General features: G+C 42.5%; 1 protein-coding gene across 7 annotated transcripts in view; it reads right to left on the minus strand.

The window, feature by feature from the left end:
- Positions 1-17,961, minus strand: part of SIPA1L1 (signal induced proliferation associated 1 like 1) — a 381,195-nt gene that overhangs the window by 35,102 nt on the left and 328,132 nt on the right. For 5 of the 7 annotated variants that reach the window (XM_040226164.1, XM_040226161.1, XM_040226158.1 and 2 more), the window contains 5 exons: positions 12,948-13,097; positions 8,534-8,658; positions 6,159-6,221; positions 5,603-5,721; positions 1,594-2,036 (listed from right to left, as the gene is read on the minus strand). In XM_040226164.1, the coding sequence (XP_040082098.1) occupies positions 1,594-2,036; positions 5,603-5,721; positions 6,159-6,221; positions 8,534-8,658; positions 12,948-13,097 (900 nt within the window). The remainder of the gene's footprint in view (positions 1-1,593; positions 2,037-5,602; positions 5,722-6,158; positions 6,222-8,533; positions 8,659-12,947; positions 13,098-17,961) is intronic. The other 2 variants (XM_040226163.1, XM_040226162.1) reach the window with 1 other exon arrangement.

Genomic DNA, 17,961 nt, shown 5'->3' on the forward strand with positions numbered 1-17,961 from the left:
TTATTCCAGAGCGATGCCATTCTAGACAAGACCTGTAACTTTCTCCTGCCATCCAATTAGATCAGAGATACATTCCCCAGATGGAGTACTATTTCAAAAAAGACATTCTCTTTTCAGAATGAAGAACTGAAAACCAAATCTAGGAGTCAAGGTAAACCTGAAAACCATAGAGGAACTATTGTGAAATGTTCTGAGTCAGTGCACAGGCTGTACTTAATGAGACAGTGGGTGTGCTAGAAACAAGCCAGTCACATAACTGAGTTGAGCGATTCTACGTCTATATTATATTATCATGGTATTTGATGCCTGGCTTTCTGTTTTCCAAACACTTCCTTAATCCATCTGTACCAAACATTCTGTTTTCTGAATTATGGACAGGAAATTGGATACATGTTACCCAAGAATCCTGAGATGACTTTCCCAATTGCTTTTCTGCTTAGGGGGTCATGCAGTTACCAGGCCTGTCACAATCACTTTTTATTACTGCAACGTGGTAGTGGTAAACAGAGATAAAAGTCAGGAAATGCTTCATACCATCAATGTTTTAAAAGATGGGAAGTGTATGCCTCTTATCGGTAACAATACAGACAACAGGAGAAGTTGACTATTTAACTGATCAAGTGAAACAAATCCAAATTAAGTCAAGGATGTCCTCTCTCGTGAAGATTACCTGGGGTTTACTGACAGATTATGTATCTGGATTCCCACTGGAAAAGCAAAACTCAACTCAACTTCTCTGATGCTTTTCTTTAGGGCGTAAGAGAGGATGGGAAGACGGCAAGGTTAGACGCTATCACACAGGCTGATCAATGATTGACAACAAAAGAAGGTAAAAGGAGAAACCACCACAGAGATTAACAGGCCCCCAAAGATGGTGATGAATGTTTCCTCCCTAAAAGGACGAATATCTTGTCATATTTTGGACTGTAGGCTCAAACGCCAAAGAGGAAATGAAAACCAGTATTTATCCTGCCTATCAGTGTGATCGCTGAGGATACAGGGGAATATGTACGTTTCTATTCTGAAAGGTAGATGGGCTGTGTCTAATTTTAGCCTTGCTTTCCTGTTGGACACCCCTCGCCCTCAACACATCACTGTCGGGAGCCAATTACTGAAAACAGATTGCTGGGCAAACACTGGATAAGCGATGTCCTCTGGTAGAGAGCGTTAAGGATGTGTCCAGCATCATACATGATATGCTCTGTTAGTCTTGGAAAAGACCCCTCCCTTTCAAAAATATGGTCCAGATTTTCTTACTTCTTCAAAAGACTGTCTCATTCTACATTGTCTACCACTAGCAGGAAGCCACAGGACAAAATTCTCCTCTTACTCTGGTATGCAGTTAGGCACACTTTTATAAAATCAAATACAGCTACAAAAAAACAGATGCAAACTTTTCTCACAGTTTAAAATAATGCACTAGGATGGTAGAAATAAAGGGTTTGGATGGTAAATAAATATATAAAAATTAACCACCACTGTGCAAAAGATGGCCCCTCCGCCTTTTTTTAAAAAAATACACTCTTGATGAAAGGAAAGTGAAAAGAGGCCAGAAACTGGACGCAGGAGGTGGGGAGTGGGAGGGGCGGTTACCTGGTGTGAGAAGCAGCATCGTTGATACTGAACGTGGGGTTCTCCCTGCTCAGAGGGCTCGAGCCGGCCTGGCTCTTGGGGTGGATGTCCAAGCTCAAGGAGGACTCGGTTTTCCGGTCCAGGCCATGGCTCTCTGCCTCTAAAGTCCGATCTGCCAGGGAGATGACTTCGCTGGAACTGTGCCACAGCGGGGCCACTTTCTCCTTGCCCGGCCCCGAGCGCGGCGATGAGGTGGCCGCCCCCAGAGAGGCTGTGCTGCCGTGGCTGGGGCCGTAAGAGGTGGTGTCGATGCCGCTGTCCGCCGAAGTGCCCTGCAGGTAGTTGTAGCTGTTGAGCTCGGCCTCGGTGCGGTCCCCGTCGTACCACTTCTCATCGCTGTGGGCGCTCGACGCGTTGCTGGACAGGGTATTGCTGCTGGAGTGGCTCGAGTAGTGGCTGTCGGACTGCAAGGAAAGCAGGGGTCCTTAACGACAGGCTGGGCTTCTTGAAGAGTGGGAAACAAATACCAGGGGAATGACTGTGAAACGTGTCTTCCTAGGGGGTTCGAGAGACACAAAAACGCCTCTATGATGACTAAAAGCAAGGCGGGGGTACCTGGAAAAACCTATTCAGAAGATTTCATGGCAGGACGTGCTGGAAACTTTGCTGTTTTAGAATCCACTTTTCATTATTTCATTTGTTTAGCTTATGCTGAAGCAACTATAGCACTGAGGGAGTCTTAATCAGGGGGAATAAAATAAAAGAACCCTAAACTGTCATTGGATGTGTGCCTAGTCAGTCGCTCAGCTGTATCCAAGTCTTTGCAAACCTATGGACTGTAGCCTGCCAGGCTCCTCTGTCCATGGGATTCTCCAGGCAAGAACACTGGTGTGGGTTGCCATTCCCTTCTCCAGGGGATCTTCCCAACCCAGGGATCGAATCTGGGTCTCCTGCACGGCAGGTGGAACTTTACCATCTGTGCCACCGGCGAAGTCAAAACTGTCATTAGAGTCTTCTAATATCTCAGTTTTAAAATAGAAAGTGAAAAAAAAAAAAAAAGAAAGAAAGTGATACTTCAAGGGGCTTTTAATTAGAAAGACCGTATTGATCAGAGTAAACAGAAGGCAGAATATAAGACTTTTTCTTAGAAATCTTTTCTTTCTTTATATAGCATCTATTTAGAAGACAGCTTTTTTAAGGAGTGCTAAGAGGTAAAATTTATACAGATGTGTGTTGAGAAACTAGATATCCACATACAAGAAAGAATGAAGTTGGGTCTTTACCACATAGAAAAATAAACTCAAAAAGGTCAAAGACCTAAGTGTCAGGGCTAAAACTATAGAACTCTTAGAAGAAAATATAGGTACACAAACGACTGGACTATGCAATGGTTTCTTAAATAGGACACCAAAAGTAAAAAAAAATGAAGAGAAAATAGATAAACTGGGCTTCATCAAAATTAAAAACTTCCGTGCTTCAAATAACCCAATAAAAAAAGGGCAATGGATTTAATAGTCATTCATCCAAAGAAGATATACAAATGGTCAACAAGCATATGAAAAGATGCTCAGTATCATTAGTCATTAGGGAAATGCAAATCAAACCACAATGAAGAAACATTTCATACACACTAGGATAAAGGCAAACAATAAGGATGGTGGGCACTGTTGGTAGGATGTAAAACAGGGCAGCTGCTATGGGAAAACAGCTGCAATTATATACTCAAGGGAAATGAAAACCTATGTCAACAAGAAAAACTTCCACATGAATTTTAAAGCAGCATTATTCTTAATAGCCAAGAAAGTAGACATCACTCACATGTCTATCAATGGATGAAAAAATGTTGTTATATCCACACAATGGCATATTATTCAGTCATAAAAAGATGCGAAGTACTAACACATGCTACAACAGATGAACCTTGAAAACATGCTGTGTGAAAGAAGCCAGACACAGAAGGCCACACACTATATGATTCCATTCATATGAAATGTCAAAATGTGGACATTCTGTGGCACATCCACAGGGACAGAATGTAAGTTCGTGGTTGTCAATGGCTTGGAGGGGATGGAAGAGTTAGGCTTTCTTTTCAGGGTGATGAAAATGTTCTGGAGTTAAATCATGGTACTGGTTGCACAACTCTATGAATATACCAAACACCACGAAACAGTACACTTTCAATGTGTGAATGTTTCGATATGCGAATAATGTGAATCATATCTCAAATTTTAAAAACGTGGGCAGAATGCTGGTTGGATAGTGGCTTGGTTGCTCAGAAAGATTTTACAGTTTATCAAAGAAACATGATTTCAAAGGATATCTGAGTAAAACAGTATTTCAATTAGAGGGCTGAAAGTTCAGACACTTGGTGGAGATTGAGAGAAAAGAAGAGGAAAGACGTGTGTGTGTCTTTACTGGCTGCGGGAAGGGGGCTGGGGGAGGACAAACCTCAAAGTGAAAGATCTCCCCTTGAAGAAGGATTTCCCAGGTACTTCACTGGTGCTACTGTAGTTTCTCTCAATAACTACTTGCATTACAAAGTCATCATTTATTTTGCCCAGTTGCTACAGGGCAGAACCCCTGTAGCACCTGGACCTGGGCTATAGAATTTGCTAACCCCAGGCCATGCATGGCTACTGGGCACTTAAAATGTGGCCAGTCCACATTCAGATGTGTTGAGAGTGTAGAGTATGTGACAGATTTATATGTAGATGTAACTCAAACCACATTGGGAATTTTAAGTGCTCTAGCCAAATTTTAGAAAAAGAAACAGGTGAAATTAACTTTGAGAATATTTTTTATCTAACCAAATCTAACCAAAATACTATTTGACCATGTAATCAATATAAACAGTGTTCATGAAGGAGGGGAAATTGACAGATGACTAGGGTAATCTCACATTTACAAATGGAACTGAGACAGCATCACATTTCACCAGTAAGTCTCTCTTCCACAGCCCAGTACAGCATGCTTGCTCATGAACCTGTGAAGTCTACACTCAAAACTCATTTCAATTAAAAAAAAAAAAATTGAGCCCCCTCATTAAATCAGTGAATATTAAATTCAGTTATGTCCTCATTCTATAAAATGACATAAATATAAACATACACATTCCAGTGAACAGACAGACCAAGGAAATCCACTGCATTTAAAGAGGGAGAAAATGAGAGTCTCTTATTCCCAATTCTACCTGTAAGTGATGGGGGACTGTGTATAATTATGGTAAAGAGACAACAATCAGTAGAGCCCTGGAAGGAAAGAAAAGCAGCAGGACAAGTTGTCAGGATGCTGTCTGTCTCCTTGACTGATGTTCCAACCATTCATATTTCATGCTGGCAACTGTGTAAGCAAATAAAATCTTAATCAAGTACATTTCTATTACAGACACTAGGATTGTCTGTGATTGCATCACATGGCCTTCCATCCAAATCCGTGGGGGTGGCAGGTGCATCCCAACAAGGAATTTCAATTTAATCTCAACACAAGCTTAAGACCAGGCTTCCCAGGTGGCTAGGGGGTAAAGAATCCGCCTGCATTGCAAGAGACTCTGGTTCAATCCCTGGGTCGGGAAGATGCCCTGGAGATGGAAATGGCAACCCTCTCTAGCATCTTGCCTGGGAAATGCCCTGGACAGAGGAGCTTGGCAGGCTACAGTCCATGGGGTCACGAACAGCTGGACACAACTTAGCAACTAAACAACAACAAAAAGCTTAAGGCCATTGCAGTAGAAATTTCAGGGCTATGGCAGCCAATGCCCACTTTCTACCAGGATGACTTCCCCTCTGACACTGTGGAAGAATAAGAGAGCAGACCGGTACAATTTTCACTTTGCAAGAAAGGCACAGGGCTAGGAATCTACCATTTTTATTTGCTGTTGTTCAGTCTCCCAGTTGTGTCCAGCTCTTTGTGACTCATGGACTGCAGCACACCAGGCCTCTCTGTCCCTCACCAGCTCCCAAAGTCTGCCCAAGTTCCTGTCCATTGCATCAGTTTTTACTGCACCATTTTTATTACTTTATAGTTAACTTACGTGTCCTTGTTTGTTTGGAGACAAGTGAACCACCGGATCTTGACGCATTAATCTCCCACTGGGGCTCTCTCGGAAAGCTGGCAGTACCTTGGATACTGCTGGGAGGTGGCAGGTTGGCTCTGGAACACAGCACAGGACATTACGGTGCAGGCACTAAACAGACGCGGGCACAGGCTGACAAATGAGGACGGCTTGCCCCTGCGCCTCTCAGTTCACTGGCCAGCAAACTCGGAATTTCAGCGGGAAGCTTGTTGAGAGTTTACATGATAGACAGCATGTCAAGAGCTAAGTGGCTGATGGGTAAAGCTTGCAGCTGGTGACAGTGTGTCACACCACACATGAGCAGAGCCAAGTGCCACCAAACCAGAGGCCATGAACAATGCGGCAAAGTCAGGAATCGATTTTCGGCTTGGGGAGGCAGGGAATCAAATATATGGATTAAATTTATGAAATCCATTCATTGCAAAGTGTGGCTAACCTCGCTTGGTCTACGTTACCTAGACAGGCATGGATGCAATCGCGTGTTACTTACCATGACACTTTGGACATATTTTACCTGTATATTCATGCTGCTCGAGGACAAAAGAATTGAATTCCTGAGGTCCTCTATAACTGTAAGCTAAGCACAACAGAAAAGACACACAGCGACTAGTTTACTTAAAACAATTGCTTCCTGTTGGACTCCGCTGGCGTTCAGGATGGGGCTGTTCCAAAAGTGAAAGGTAAACGACTTTGCCTCTTTAACACACCTGAGAGCTGATGGCAACAATCGTGCAAGGCCATTCCTAACACGCACAGGACTGAGCAGTATACTCTTTGACTCTCAATCGTGTCCAAAAGTGGAGAGGCAGGAAAAACAAACTGAGATGAGTGAGCCAACTCAACAAGCTAAGCTCTGGGTCTCCCCTGGGAATCAGCTTATCATCTGCTGATGGACAAAGACGGGGAAAGCCTGGCTAATGAGTAAGAATCTGCTTCACATTTTCAACCAGTGACCTGAAGGTCGTTAGAGAATTGTGTTCTTACAAATCGAGTGTAGGAAGGTCAGTCCCTTGTCTACACAATACGGTGTACTGAGGAATGAGAACATAACAATTATTTGTCTTGATTCCTCCCTAGCATGGTTTGTGTCAGCTAAGCTCCAGATTCCTTCTGAAGTGCCAGGCAGAAAGGGCTGGGTTATCCTTCTGGGATGATAGAATATCAAAAGTTATAAAAATTTATTTGAACATTTTCTTTGTAGCCTTAGATTTTGAATCGAGAAAGGTCTTGGTTTTAAAAAAAACAAAAGGCTTCTCTGGCAGGCTCTAGGAGTATCTTCTTTTTTTAAAAGAAAAGGTATAACCTTACTAAAAGGATGAACCAATGTGTTAAAAAGATTCACCGGTATTCATTTCAGAACCTTATCTATGAAGTGTGAGATGCCACCAAACTAAAGTGGATACAAGGGAAAAAAAGACTTAGAGGAAGGTTTATGCGAAAGAATGACTATGGGCCTAGGACAAACCTTGTAATTACCCTCTCCACTCCCAAGATACTGTTTCATTCCCTGTATGACTTCACATGAGTGGGAAGCGTGACCCTGAACAGTGCACAAAGGCCCGCTGGCAGCTTTGTTCAAAGCCTGCAACTAGGAGCCAAAAAAAAGCTGCTAAAGTCACGCTGAAGGAGGGATCCTGTTCACTTGTGTCGTTACCATCTCAACGGTATCAAAACATATGGGATTCGAAACGTTCTGTCAAGAGCGGAACAGTGGATCCGAATATGCTCAGGTTTTCGGTGGGGGGTGGGGAGTGGGACGAGAGTAGGGAATGACAGATGGTTTCAATAACGAGGAACACGTTGCACTGAAGGGGTGGAACACAGCCTCTCTTCAGAACCTGAGGATTTTGCTTCTCTTCTTCAGCTCCTGTCTTAACTGAATGCATCTCCACTCCCTTCCATGTTCGTGGGTTTTGAGAGTCCCAGCATGGACCCCACCTCTGCACTGAGGATGCCCTCCCCCGCCAGGTATGGAAACGTGGGCACAGTCACTAAAACCGAACAAAAGGATGTGTCTGCAGAGAGGATAAAACGATGAGGTCTTTGCCGTGAACACTGATCTGTTTTCAGCCCTGAAATGTACTTTTTTTTAGTCCACCTTGATGGGAAAGCTACTAGACAGAGGCAAAGGGAAAACCCTTTAACAGTCCAGATTCACGTCCCTGATGTATCAACTGTGTTGATGCTAAATCCCTGGTGCTACTGTGTTGAAACTCAATCCTGTTTCACGGCAAAATGTTATTGTATCAACTAGTATTTAGATGTCATCAGAGAATTGTGTAGCGAGACAGGGAGAGGGAATGGGCCATGTGCCAAAAACCCAAAGGAAGGCTCACTCAGGCAAATCTTTTCTCCTTCCAGCTGGTTTTATCCTAAGACGTTTCCTTAGCTGACAGCTTCATAGAAGAGTGGGGGCGGGGGGGGGGAGCCTATAAAGGGAAGAAAGGCATCCTCAAGAGATGACTAGAGAACAATTATATCTCTTTCCCATTTTGTACACAGCTTTTAAATGTTTTAAAACTCAACGTTAAGAATATCAACTAATCTCCCAGGGCCTTTATACTAGGCAAAAACAAATAAATAAGGTGGGGGAGGGAGATAGCACATAAGTGTCTTAGGACTCTGGCATTTCAACCTTAGTGATGAAAATAATTCCTGTGTACTTTCTGTCTTCAAAGTCAGGGTCATTTTTGAACAGAATTCCTTGACTTTTCTCTCAGGTCTTAATTGCTGCCTTGACTTATACACACAGTAACAGACTTAATGATCATTCCTATTTATGACCCAGAGCTGTACTAGAGAAGAGAATGCACTGATGACATCAACCTGGGTAGCCAAAGTCACCTGGGTATAAAAGCAGCTTGCTTATTGTAGGAATCAGTTACTTACCCATCTGGTCAGCGATGCTGTCTTCGCTTCTTTGCCAGCTGGGTGTGGATTTCCCGCTGCCTCCAATGTCTGAGTGGGTGTTCTGCCTGTCGATCGAGGCCGGGGATCTGCGGCTGATTCCAAACCTGGGGGGGTTTCCCCGAAGGCAAAGACAACGTCAGGGACCTCGCCCAAACGGGAGGGTAGTCCTGGGTGTAACGCACTGAACTCGAACGACAGGTTCTGGTTTTGCTCCCAGGTCTGTACTCAGTCTTGTGCGTGCATACGTGGATGCCAGAACTGTGGACGTTGTGGTTGGGATACACCCCTCTGTTCAGCAGAGTGTGTATACGCTAAGCATGTAAACTGTGAACAAGGGCAGGAGTCATTAGCACTGAGCCAACCTAAAATAGACACAGTAAGAAACCAAAGCCTTCTGGCCCTTGTGTAGGTAAGCTCTGACGGTCATTCACAGCCAAGAGAAAACGTCACCATCCTAGTGTTCCTTCTGTGTGTCGTCCAGCTGGCACATTCCAGCGGTTTCTCTTAACTCAGTAATCTGCTAAGTCACTAAGGCACTCATTCTTGGAACAAGTATTTTCTGAAGCTCTTACTCTAAGGTCTGAAAGACAAAGATTGCTATCATTTACATTACATAGGGACCACTTTCCAGATGTATAAATTTCAAACTGCCTTTGGAAGAGCAATTTGGAAGTGGGTGAGCTGGCATATATTAAGGTAAACGTCTATTTCTGGAAAGAACATTTATCTATTTAATGAGACCATTTTACTAATAACTTTTCCTATGTAGAATAATAATATAATATATGCTTCATTAAAGTATATGCCTTGATTAGTAACATCAGCAAAGTAAACACTGACAGAGTCCAGGAAAAAGGGCCAGGGTATAATACTCAAAGATTCACATGGAAATTTACAAATCTGTCTGTGGGTACTAATGAACTTATAAGTAATCGATACAATAAATCACAATACAGGACCTGAATTAACTGATGCATGTGACAGGTGTCTTTGTTACAAACTGATAAATGTGTGGGGAGAACCACCAATTGGGGTGTTGCAAAGAGAAGGAGATTAGGAGGAGGAAGATCAGTAGCTAAGTTCAGCTTCCCCACCTGGAGTCACTCAAGTTCTGTCTTTATTTTTAAAATGGCAACTCTCATAAGGATCCAGGGAGAAAAACTTATATAAAAGCCTCTGCAACGTAGGGGAGGCTATGAAATATTTTAGTAAAACTCCTACTCTAATATCTCCCTCGTTACTTTTTGCACAAATGACAGTCATTTACAAGCTTAACTCATAAGCATCACTAAACAGTTACCTCCATTATTAAAAACAAATGAAAATTTGAATTGATGAAAATTTTAGTGAAAGGGCTCATCAAAAAAAAAAAAGAATTCACTAATTATAATCTTTGTCACTTCCTAAATCGGGTCCTTGTTTAGAACAGTGAATATCCTCCAGTTGGCTCCAATGATCCTATTTTAAGTACACTAAATTAACTTTTTTTTTCAAAAAGGCACAGAGATCAAAGAAAGAAGTGAATTGGAATCTTAGTTTTACTTTTTGGTAGCAGCGGAAACTCAAGACAACTTTTTAAACCTCTATAAACGGAAAGCCAAATGCTTTTCTGGCTGTCTGCTTTTAAAGAAATGATAAAGTAAGCCTGTCTGTCTTTCAACTCTGCCTTGAAAAAAGTTTCACCCAATGAACTTTTGGTTTTAGTTCTCACACACTCGCCTCTTTCACTGTGTGCCAGGCCATCACGGCTACAAAGGCCCCATCCTTGAGGAGCTCAGACAAAACCTGTTCTAACTTTACACCGTGCCTCTTTTTGAAGAACCTAATTCTCTCTTTGTTTGGAGGAGCACTTTATAATACTCTAGGAGTCACAGTTCTGATGTGAAGGAGTTTTTAAGTAATCATTTGGCTGATACACGAAATGCACTCAATGACCAAGAACCTTCTCCCTCATGAGTCAGTCTATAGTTCCCCAGGGCAGGCTGACAGCTTTGAAATATCTTCCTTACAAGGGGCTGGAAACTTCTTCTCTATGATTTTTCACTCACTGATCTCAGTTGCAACCAGAGACAAGTGTAATCCCTCATCGAAGAGCACTGGGAGAAAGCTCTCGTGGCCTCCCTGACTGCCCGATGCCCACCGGCAGGTTGCACAGCCTTGGTTATGTTTCTCACACCACGATCCTCCAGCTCCACATCTGCCCAGTCCGTCCCTCTGCACGTGCCGTTTTGCCCACATTCCTTAGGGTATGTGGCCCCAAAACACGTCTCCAAGGGTGGTAGAACAGACCCTATCCTATGTCTTTTTATCACTTGCTCTCTCTTATTTTAACTCTCTCTTATTCCCATCCTAAACCGTTCAAGTGCCCTTCCCCTCTTCACCCAAGTAGAGCGGTTTTATTAACTAGCCTGTGACACTGCGCCTCTCAACTGACCTGGATGCTCTCCACATCCTTACTCCAGCAAGCGGTGGCACACTCCACACACAAGCAGACACTGAGTCTGCTGAAGCTCAGGGAGGGTGACAAAGGGGCAGATTACGTTTACAGACAATCAGTGGATATGGACCTGCGGTTTCTATCTCACACCTTGGAGCCTGTCCAAGTTTAACATTAGTGAGTTCACAGCAGACTCCATACACTCCTGCTTCACTGTCACCCTGGACCTATTTATCTTCACTGGGCTAAGTTACAGAGTAGATCTAACAATTGTTCCCTTGGTAAGCGTAACTTCAGAAGCAAACCTGGCTCATGAGGAACATGTGTCCATTAGACAACGAATGCTAAAGTCTCTTGCATCACTGACACAGACAACAGTTCAATTGGGATCTAAAGGAAAACACTGTACCAGCATCTTCCTGTAAAGGTTCACTGCAGATAAAACTGATGGTACACAGCACAGTAAACAGTCACCCGTTAACCTTAAAAGCGATGGGGGAAACCCTCCGTACCAGCTATGGGACACTTAGTATTGAACATCAAGTCAAATAATTACCACCTTATTAAAAAAATGGTATAGCACGAACATTGGAGCCATGTTTCTACCATTAATAATCATCAAAAATTACTGTTTCATTTTAGTATGCCTTGAGAGTATCTATCAAATGTAGAGAAGAAGCAAACAGGATTTTGTTGTTGTTAGCTCATTTATATTTTATTACTGTATTAAATACACTGAAGTTGCAGTGAATTCTTACTTTTGAAGTCAAGCAAGGCCATTTAAAATCTACTAATCAAAACAAAAAATAATCAGTTGGGCTTGTGGTATGGGATAATACTACTACTTAACTCATAAAATCTTTTGCAGGGTCCTGCAATAAGAGCTAGAATTTTTTTACTAATTGTCACTGAAGTAATTAAAGTAAGAAATGTACATTTTAGACATGCTACCAACGGACTCCTTGGGGAGAGAGCTGGGGAGGGAAATATGTTTTATTGTAGTTTTTTATTACTTACTTTCTGCTAACATAAACATTTAGCAAAAATATCAACAAAATTATTCTTACAGCTGTAAAACCCAACAAAAGACCATAGGATAAAAAAAATATCCATTGTGAAACTATTCTCATAAGCAGAATTGTTTTATAACATGGTAAGATCTCAAGAAAGTAAACAAATCCTATGTGCATCTGTTAAAAATAATTTGAAGAAAACTTGGAACAGAAACATCCTTTTTTTCCCCAACATGCCATTTTTGAATTTCAAGTGATTTCAAGTTCTTCAGAGGTGTCCGGCAGGAGGCCTTGTGATGGTTCTTTTACTCTCCTTCCGAGCAGTTAGTTTCTGCATGTCATGAGATGTTTTCTGCTAATTCCTTTCCAGCTTCAGACAAGCCAATTTTTCCCCCCCTTTTAGTAGCCTTTACAATCACATACACTTAGTTTTTTCCTTTGTAAGTCTTGTCAGAAGCAAACAGTTACTTTTGGGTGTTTACAGTGTTTTCAAATAAGATGGAGAGAAAAGCTCCCAAACAACCCACAGGCTGAAATCACAGATTTCTAAAGTGTGAGAAAATCCTTTTAAGCTTTGGACAGAATGAACATTTTTCCTACTTTAACATCAATACAAACTCTACCCAGCACAAGCAGTATACTCCTAAGTTCACTTTGGAGGAAATTTTAAGAAGTGGCAAAATCCATACGATGAAACAAGATCAACACACATAATGGAGGAATCGATGTAATTTGATTTCTTTGCCATTGAGTCCTTAGAGACTACAGAATGATAAAGTTTCTAAGAAGTGGTTGGAACTAGCCATGAAAACATTTTTGAATGCAGAGTACTAACTGTATTTCCCCTTTCGCTCTTTTGTGAACTGAGTCCAGCTGAACGGAAACTATTTTGCACATCTGAGTTACAGATGGGAGGAGAGACAGTGATGCCGACTCTACCTACCCTTCGGGCATGGACTTCTGTCTGTAGGTGCCCCCTCCAGAGCCAGTCTCGCTGGATGAAGACAGACTGCTAGGGGAGTTGCGGCACGGCTGGGATCTTGCTAAAGCCATGGATGAGACCGTCACATAGATGTCCGAACCAGGAGACAGCCTGTGTGTGTGCAAACAGAAAACGTGAAGTCAGCAACTCAAAGGGAAAATCCCAAGGCAATGTGATGGGTAATAGCATATGAATGCGACAAACGCAGCCACTTTGTGGAGATAGTGAAAATAAAGCCAGCTGGAAGCCCACAAAAGAAACTTCCCCATAAAACTACTCCCTTAAGGGGACAGTTGGAAAAGGGCCTTGAAGGGGGCGGGGGCGTCAAAAAATAACAGGGGGAAAAACAGAAAACATGTATGTTTCCAAAAGCTGCCAGAATTCAAGGGCTGAAATGCTTATGCAATTTTGCAGTATGGCAGCCCAGAGAATATAATGAATCCCAGTGACATTAACATGGCAATTAATTCAATTTCCCCACTGGCTCTCCCAGAGTATATGACCACAGTGAGACCGGTACATTCTTTGTGTGCTTCTTTGTTTCCCAATTTTATTACTAAAGGTCTGGAATGAATATCCAGATATTGCTATTTAGTATGTATAAATTTAGTTGATAGTAGCATCACCATGCAAATACCTCCATGGAAACATGCCTAGAACTGCAGCTTGCTGAATTTCATTGGGATGACTGAGTTGATAACACAGCTGAGGTGTGCTCTGCCTAGCCCCCAATACATCTCTTTCTAAAATTATGGGTCCCTCACCCCACAGACTGGCTTGACGCAGAAAACAGAACTTTGTGGTCAGGAGAGACGTGATTTTTGCCCTCTACTTGCTCTATTCAAGTAGGCACTGGGGCAACTGCGGGATATTAGTAAGTGAGGCTGAAGCCTGTAACAATCTGTCAGCTAAATCATAACATCAGCTAAAACAATGATATTTTATTTCAGAAGCAAATGCTGGTCCAGATCATTGGCTCTTGTAAAGGGGCAGCAGGGCAGGTCATTTCCATTTTATAGTTGAGGGAGGGGAATCAAAGTCATTTTTTCACTAAGCCAGGCCTCTTGAATTTCTGAGTCCACTGCACTCTGCGTCAGGCTATTGCTATTCTCTAGAGAAAGATGGGTTTTCTGTGCTTAATAAGACAGCTTGCAAGGGGTCTGCAGGGTCAGATGACTTTGCACATAAAGGAGTCTAACACTGAAGACAAAAGTTTTGAAGCCCTGGGACCTTCTTCACTGAAGCACGGCAGTTTCCTATAGGGAACCTACGTACCTTCTGAAATAGAGCAGAGGGCTCCAGGTACAGGAAACTGACAAAAGGGATAATAGAATCACACTCAGAAGCTTTTCTAGCAGAAAAAGAATAAGGACAGATACCCCAAAATGCGACCCCCAAAGTTGGTCTATGTCCAAAAGGCAGATCTCTCTTGGGGAGCCCCAACTCTCTCCTCAGTGACAAACTTGTTATCAGGTGTGATTCTGTTATGCCTTCTTTTCCATTAAAACATCTCCCAAATTTCTGTTTATCCGTAAGTAACTGGAAAGGGACTGGAGTTGGGGGAAGAAGGAGGTTCCCAAGAAGAAAACTAGGACAGCATGAACCACTTCTGCCTGAAGAGTTTGGTTTTTCAGTTCAGTTCAGTTCAGTCACTCAGTCATGTCCAGCTCTTTGCAACCCCATGAATGGCAGCACGCCAGGCCTCCCTGTCCGTCACCAACTCCCGGAGTTCACTCAGACTCACGTCCATCGAGTCAGTGATGCCATCCAGCCATCTCATCCTCTGTCGTCCCCTTCTCCTCCTGCCCCCAATCACTCCCAGCATCAGAGTCTTTTCCAATGAGTCAACTCTTCACATGAGGTGGCCAAAGTACTGGAGTTTCAGCTTTAGCATCATTCCTTCCAAAGAAATCCCAGAAGATGCACCTAATTCAGAGAAGGGCTTCCCAGGTGGCGCTAGTGGTCAAGAATCCACCTGCCAATGCAGGAGACCTGAGAGACAGGAGTTTCATCCATGGATCAGGAAGATGCCCTGGAGGAGGGCATGGCAACCCACTCCAGTATTCTTGTCTGGAGAATTCCATGGACAGAGGAGCCTGGTGGTTACAGTCCATGGGGTCACAAAGAGTCGGACATGACTGAAGCAACTTAGCACGCATGCACAATACAGAGAAACTTCAAATACAGTTTCATTTTGCTGCTGCTTTGCCTTTCTTAATGCGAAGAGGAGGTGTTACATAAAGATGAAAAGAAGGGGGATGACAGCAGAAATGTGAACACCGTTGGGGCCAATGCAATGTCTGGGGGCCTGAAGATTTTTTTAACTCTTTTTGGGATAAACAACACCACTGAATTATATTCATGGTGAGTGTTTTTGCTTCTACAAGGAAGTAACAACAAGATTCCATAACCAAAGTCAAGATGTAACTTTCGTATTTATATTTAGAGCTTGCTTTTCTTACCCTGCTCTCCAAAACGTACATTAAAATATCTTATGCTACTTCTCAACCTCAGCTCTTTTATTTGGCAGATGTATCAGAAAATTCTACTTGGTTACTGGAGTTATCCCAAAGTGAAAAAATAGCATTTCCAGAAGGCCAGCATTCATTCCCAGGCCTTTTCTGCACTTACACAACTCAATAGTGGCACTGTTTTGGACTGTCCACACACAGAGAACACACATATAGCAGCTAATGGAATGCCACCCAAACGTTCTTATGACTCTAGACGTATGTAGGGCAGGCAAAAAAAAAAAAAAAAAAAATTCAGAATTAGCCTTTATTCTGATGACTTAGTATTCTTTCCAAATACTCTGAATTTGATACCAGCTCACAAATATTACTGGAAAACAGATCTCGTTCAGGGAGTGGGAGGTTCCTGCCTGCTTGGCATTGGCAGTCTACTGCCAGAGACCACGGCTGATCATTACTGGAATTTTGGCTGGTGGCTGTCTTGATACTTTGAAAAGAGTAAGCCTCAAACTGGCTCACAGAGGAAGTCAGCATGCTAGCCTCCCGAACCTCCAAGCCCCTGCCCCCAACTCTACCTGAGGGGATCACAAGTCTTTTCTTTTCTTTTGAGATAAACATAGGTCTTTCTATTTTCTCTCAGTCTTAACGAGCCCCTATTAATGTCTGAATAGGTTTGCAGGACTAAGATGAATATATCTGTTACTTGCTGTGACAGCTTTTGATTTTGTGGAATTTAAAAAATAATCTTTGAGAACGCTATGTTCATGGTTAGAAAGGAAGTATCTAAAAACCTTTTCAGCAGTTATTTCAGTAGATTCTCTTCCCTACATTTTTTATCAACTTAGCTGAGAAATAACTAAATACTTTTAAAGTAACCAATCTTAAATTTTCTCTATGGCTATGACTTCCCTCTGCAGAAATAACACACTGGGGGCTTTTGGACTGTTCAAAGAATGCAGCAATTGAAAAAGTCATGATCATCAGACCGACAGACAATACTCCCATAGTCTGCAGGACTACACTCAACGCCAGCTTTCCATTTATATGCAGTACATTTCATTGCAATGAAAACAGACAGTTGACTGGAATGGACATTTAGGAAGAAATAGTCCAAGATCAATATCAGTTCTTCATTTTTCCAGAAGCCTTCTCACGTCAAGATAAAAGGGAGAAGAGAAGCGCCAAAAAAAAAAAAAAAAAAAAAAAAAATTCCAGCTATCTAATGAAATAACCCACATCCCACCACACCCTCCCCATGAATCAACTCACAGGACTACACATATGATGTTAATATTGATAGGCTCTTATTAAATTGATCTCTTGAGACTGTGATTTACCAATTTATGGATAAGGAACTCAGTATCTGTGTAATTGATGCTAAGTTTTTTTCCTTGCATAGTTATGTATGGGTTCAATTATGCCCGTTTCCTGCCTTTTACTCCAAAGGGATAGCAGTGCTTGGATGTGTCCAGGGAGATAAGGCCCTCTGTATCTCAAGTGCAAACAGCGGAATGATGGCAAGAACAACCAAGAGAGTTTCAAATAGCAGCGATGACTGACAAATTAGATATCCGAGTCCATAATTAAGCACAGCATTTTACCATAACTTAGCAATTAAAACACTATTCACCCAGAGAACAGGATTCAGTTCAAGTCTGTCTTTAGCAATGCATATCAACCGGGATTCTTCCCAGAATTCTGTTAAAAAAATTCGCTAAAATGATTCAACGTAACATCACTTGGCTGCTGTATTCAGACTAGAGTTTGAACAAGTTGTGTTAGAATCCGAGCAACTCACTCCTCCGTCTTTTCGTCTCTTCCTAACTTTGTGAACCAGAGCTATCCCTGGCTTTCTGACCATACAGTTCCTACCAGCTATTCAGACTGGACCACTGAAATCCTGTTCTGATGAGCCTCCTGGGACAAGATCAGTTTACAACCATGAGTAACTCTCGTAGTTAGGAAAGTACCGCGGTTCATCACACTGAGACAAACGGATCATCACTTCCCAGTTGCTGGCAAGCCTTCAGAGGTTCACAGCCCAGCACACATCATGGGTGCCTCCTGAGATGAGTCAATTTTATATCTAAGGGTGGCTCTACAGAACAGAAGATAAAAACGGGCTGCAGACAGTACCAGCTACACCATTTGTGGGGCCCAGTGCAAACGAAACTTCAGGTCTCCTTGTTCAAACATACTAAAACTTCCAAGACAGCACCCAGCACGGACCCTTCTAAGTGTGGGGCCCTGTGCACATACCTGAAGCTGCCCCTGACTGCATGTGGCTGGGCCCCCTTAGCGTGTAAACATGAATGCATTTATCCAGCAAGCGTTTCTTTTTTTTTTTTTAAGACCTAGGTTTTTTTTTAATGATATATTTTTAGTAGTGAAAGTGAACGTCGCTCAGTTGTGTCTGACTTTTTGCAACCCCATGGACTATATATATAGTCCATGAAATTCTCCAGACCAGAATACCAGAGTGGGTAGGTAGCCTTTTCCTTCTC

The sequence above is a fragment of the Oryx dammah genome, unplaced genomic scaffold (genome assembly GCF_014754425.2).
Source record: "Oryx dammah isolate SB20612 unplaced genomic scaffold, SCBI_Odam_1.1 HiC_scaffold_26, whole genome shotgun sequence".
In the NCBI taxonomy this organism is placed as follows: Eukaryota; Metazoa; Chordata; class Mammalia; order Artiodactyla; family Bovidae; genus Oryx; species Oryx dammah.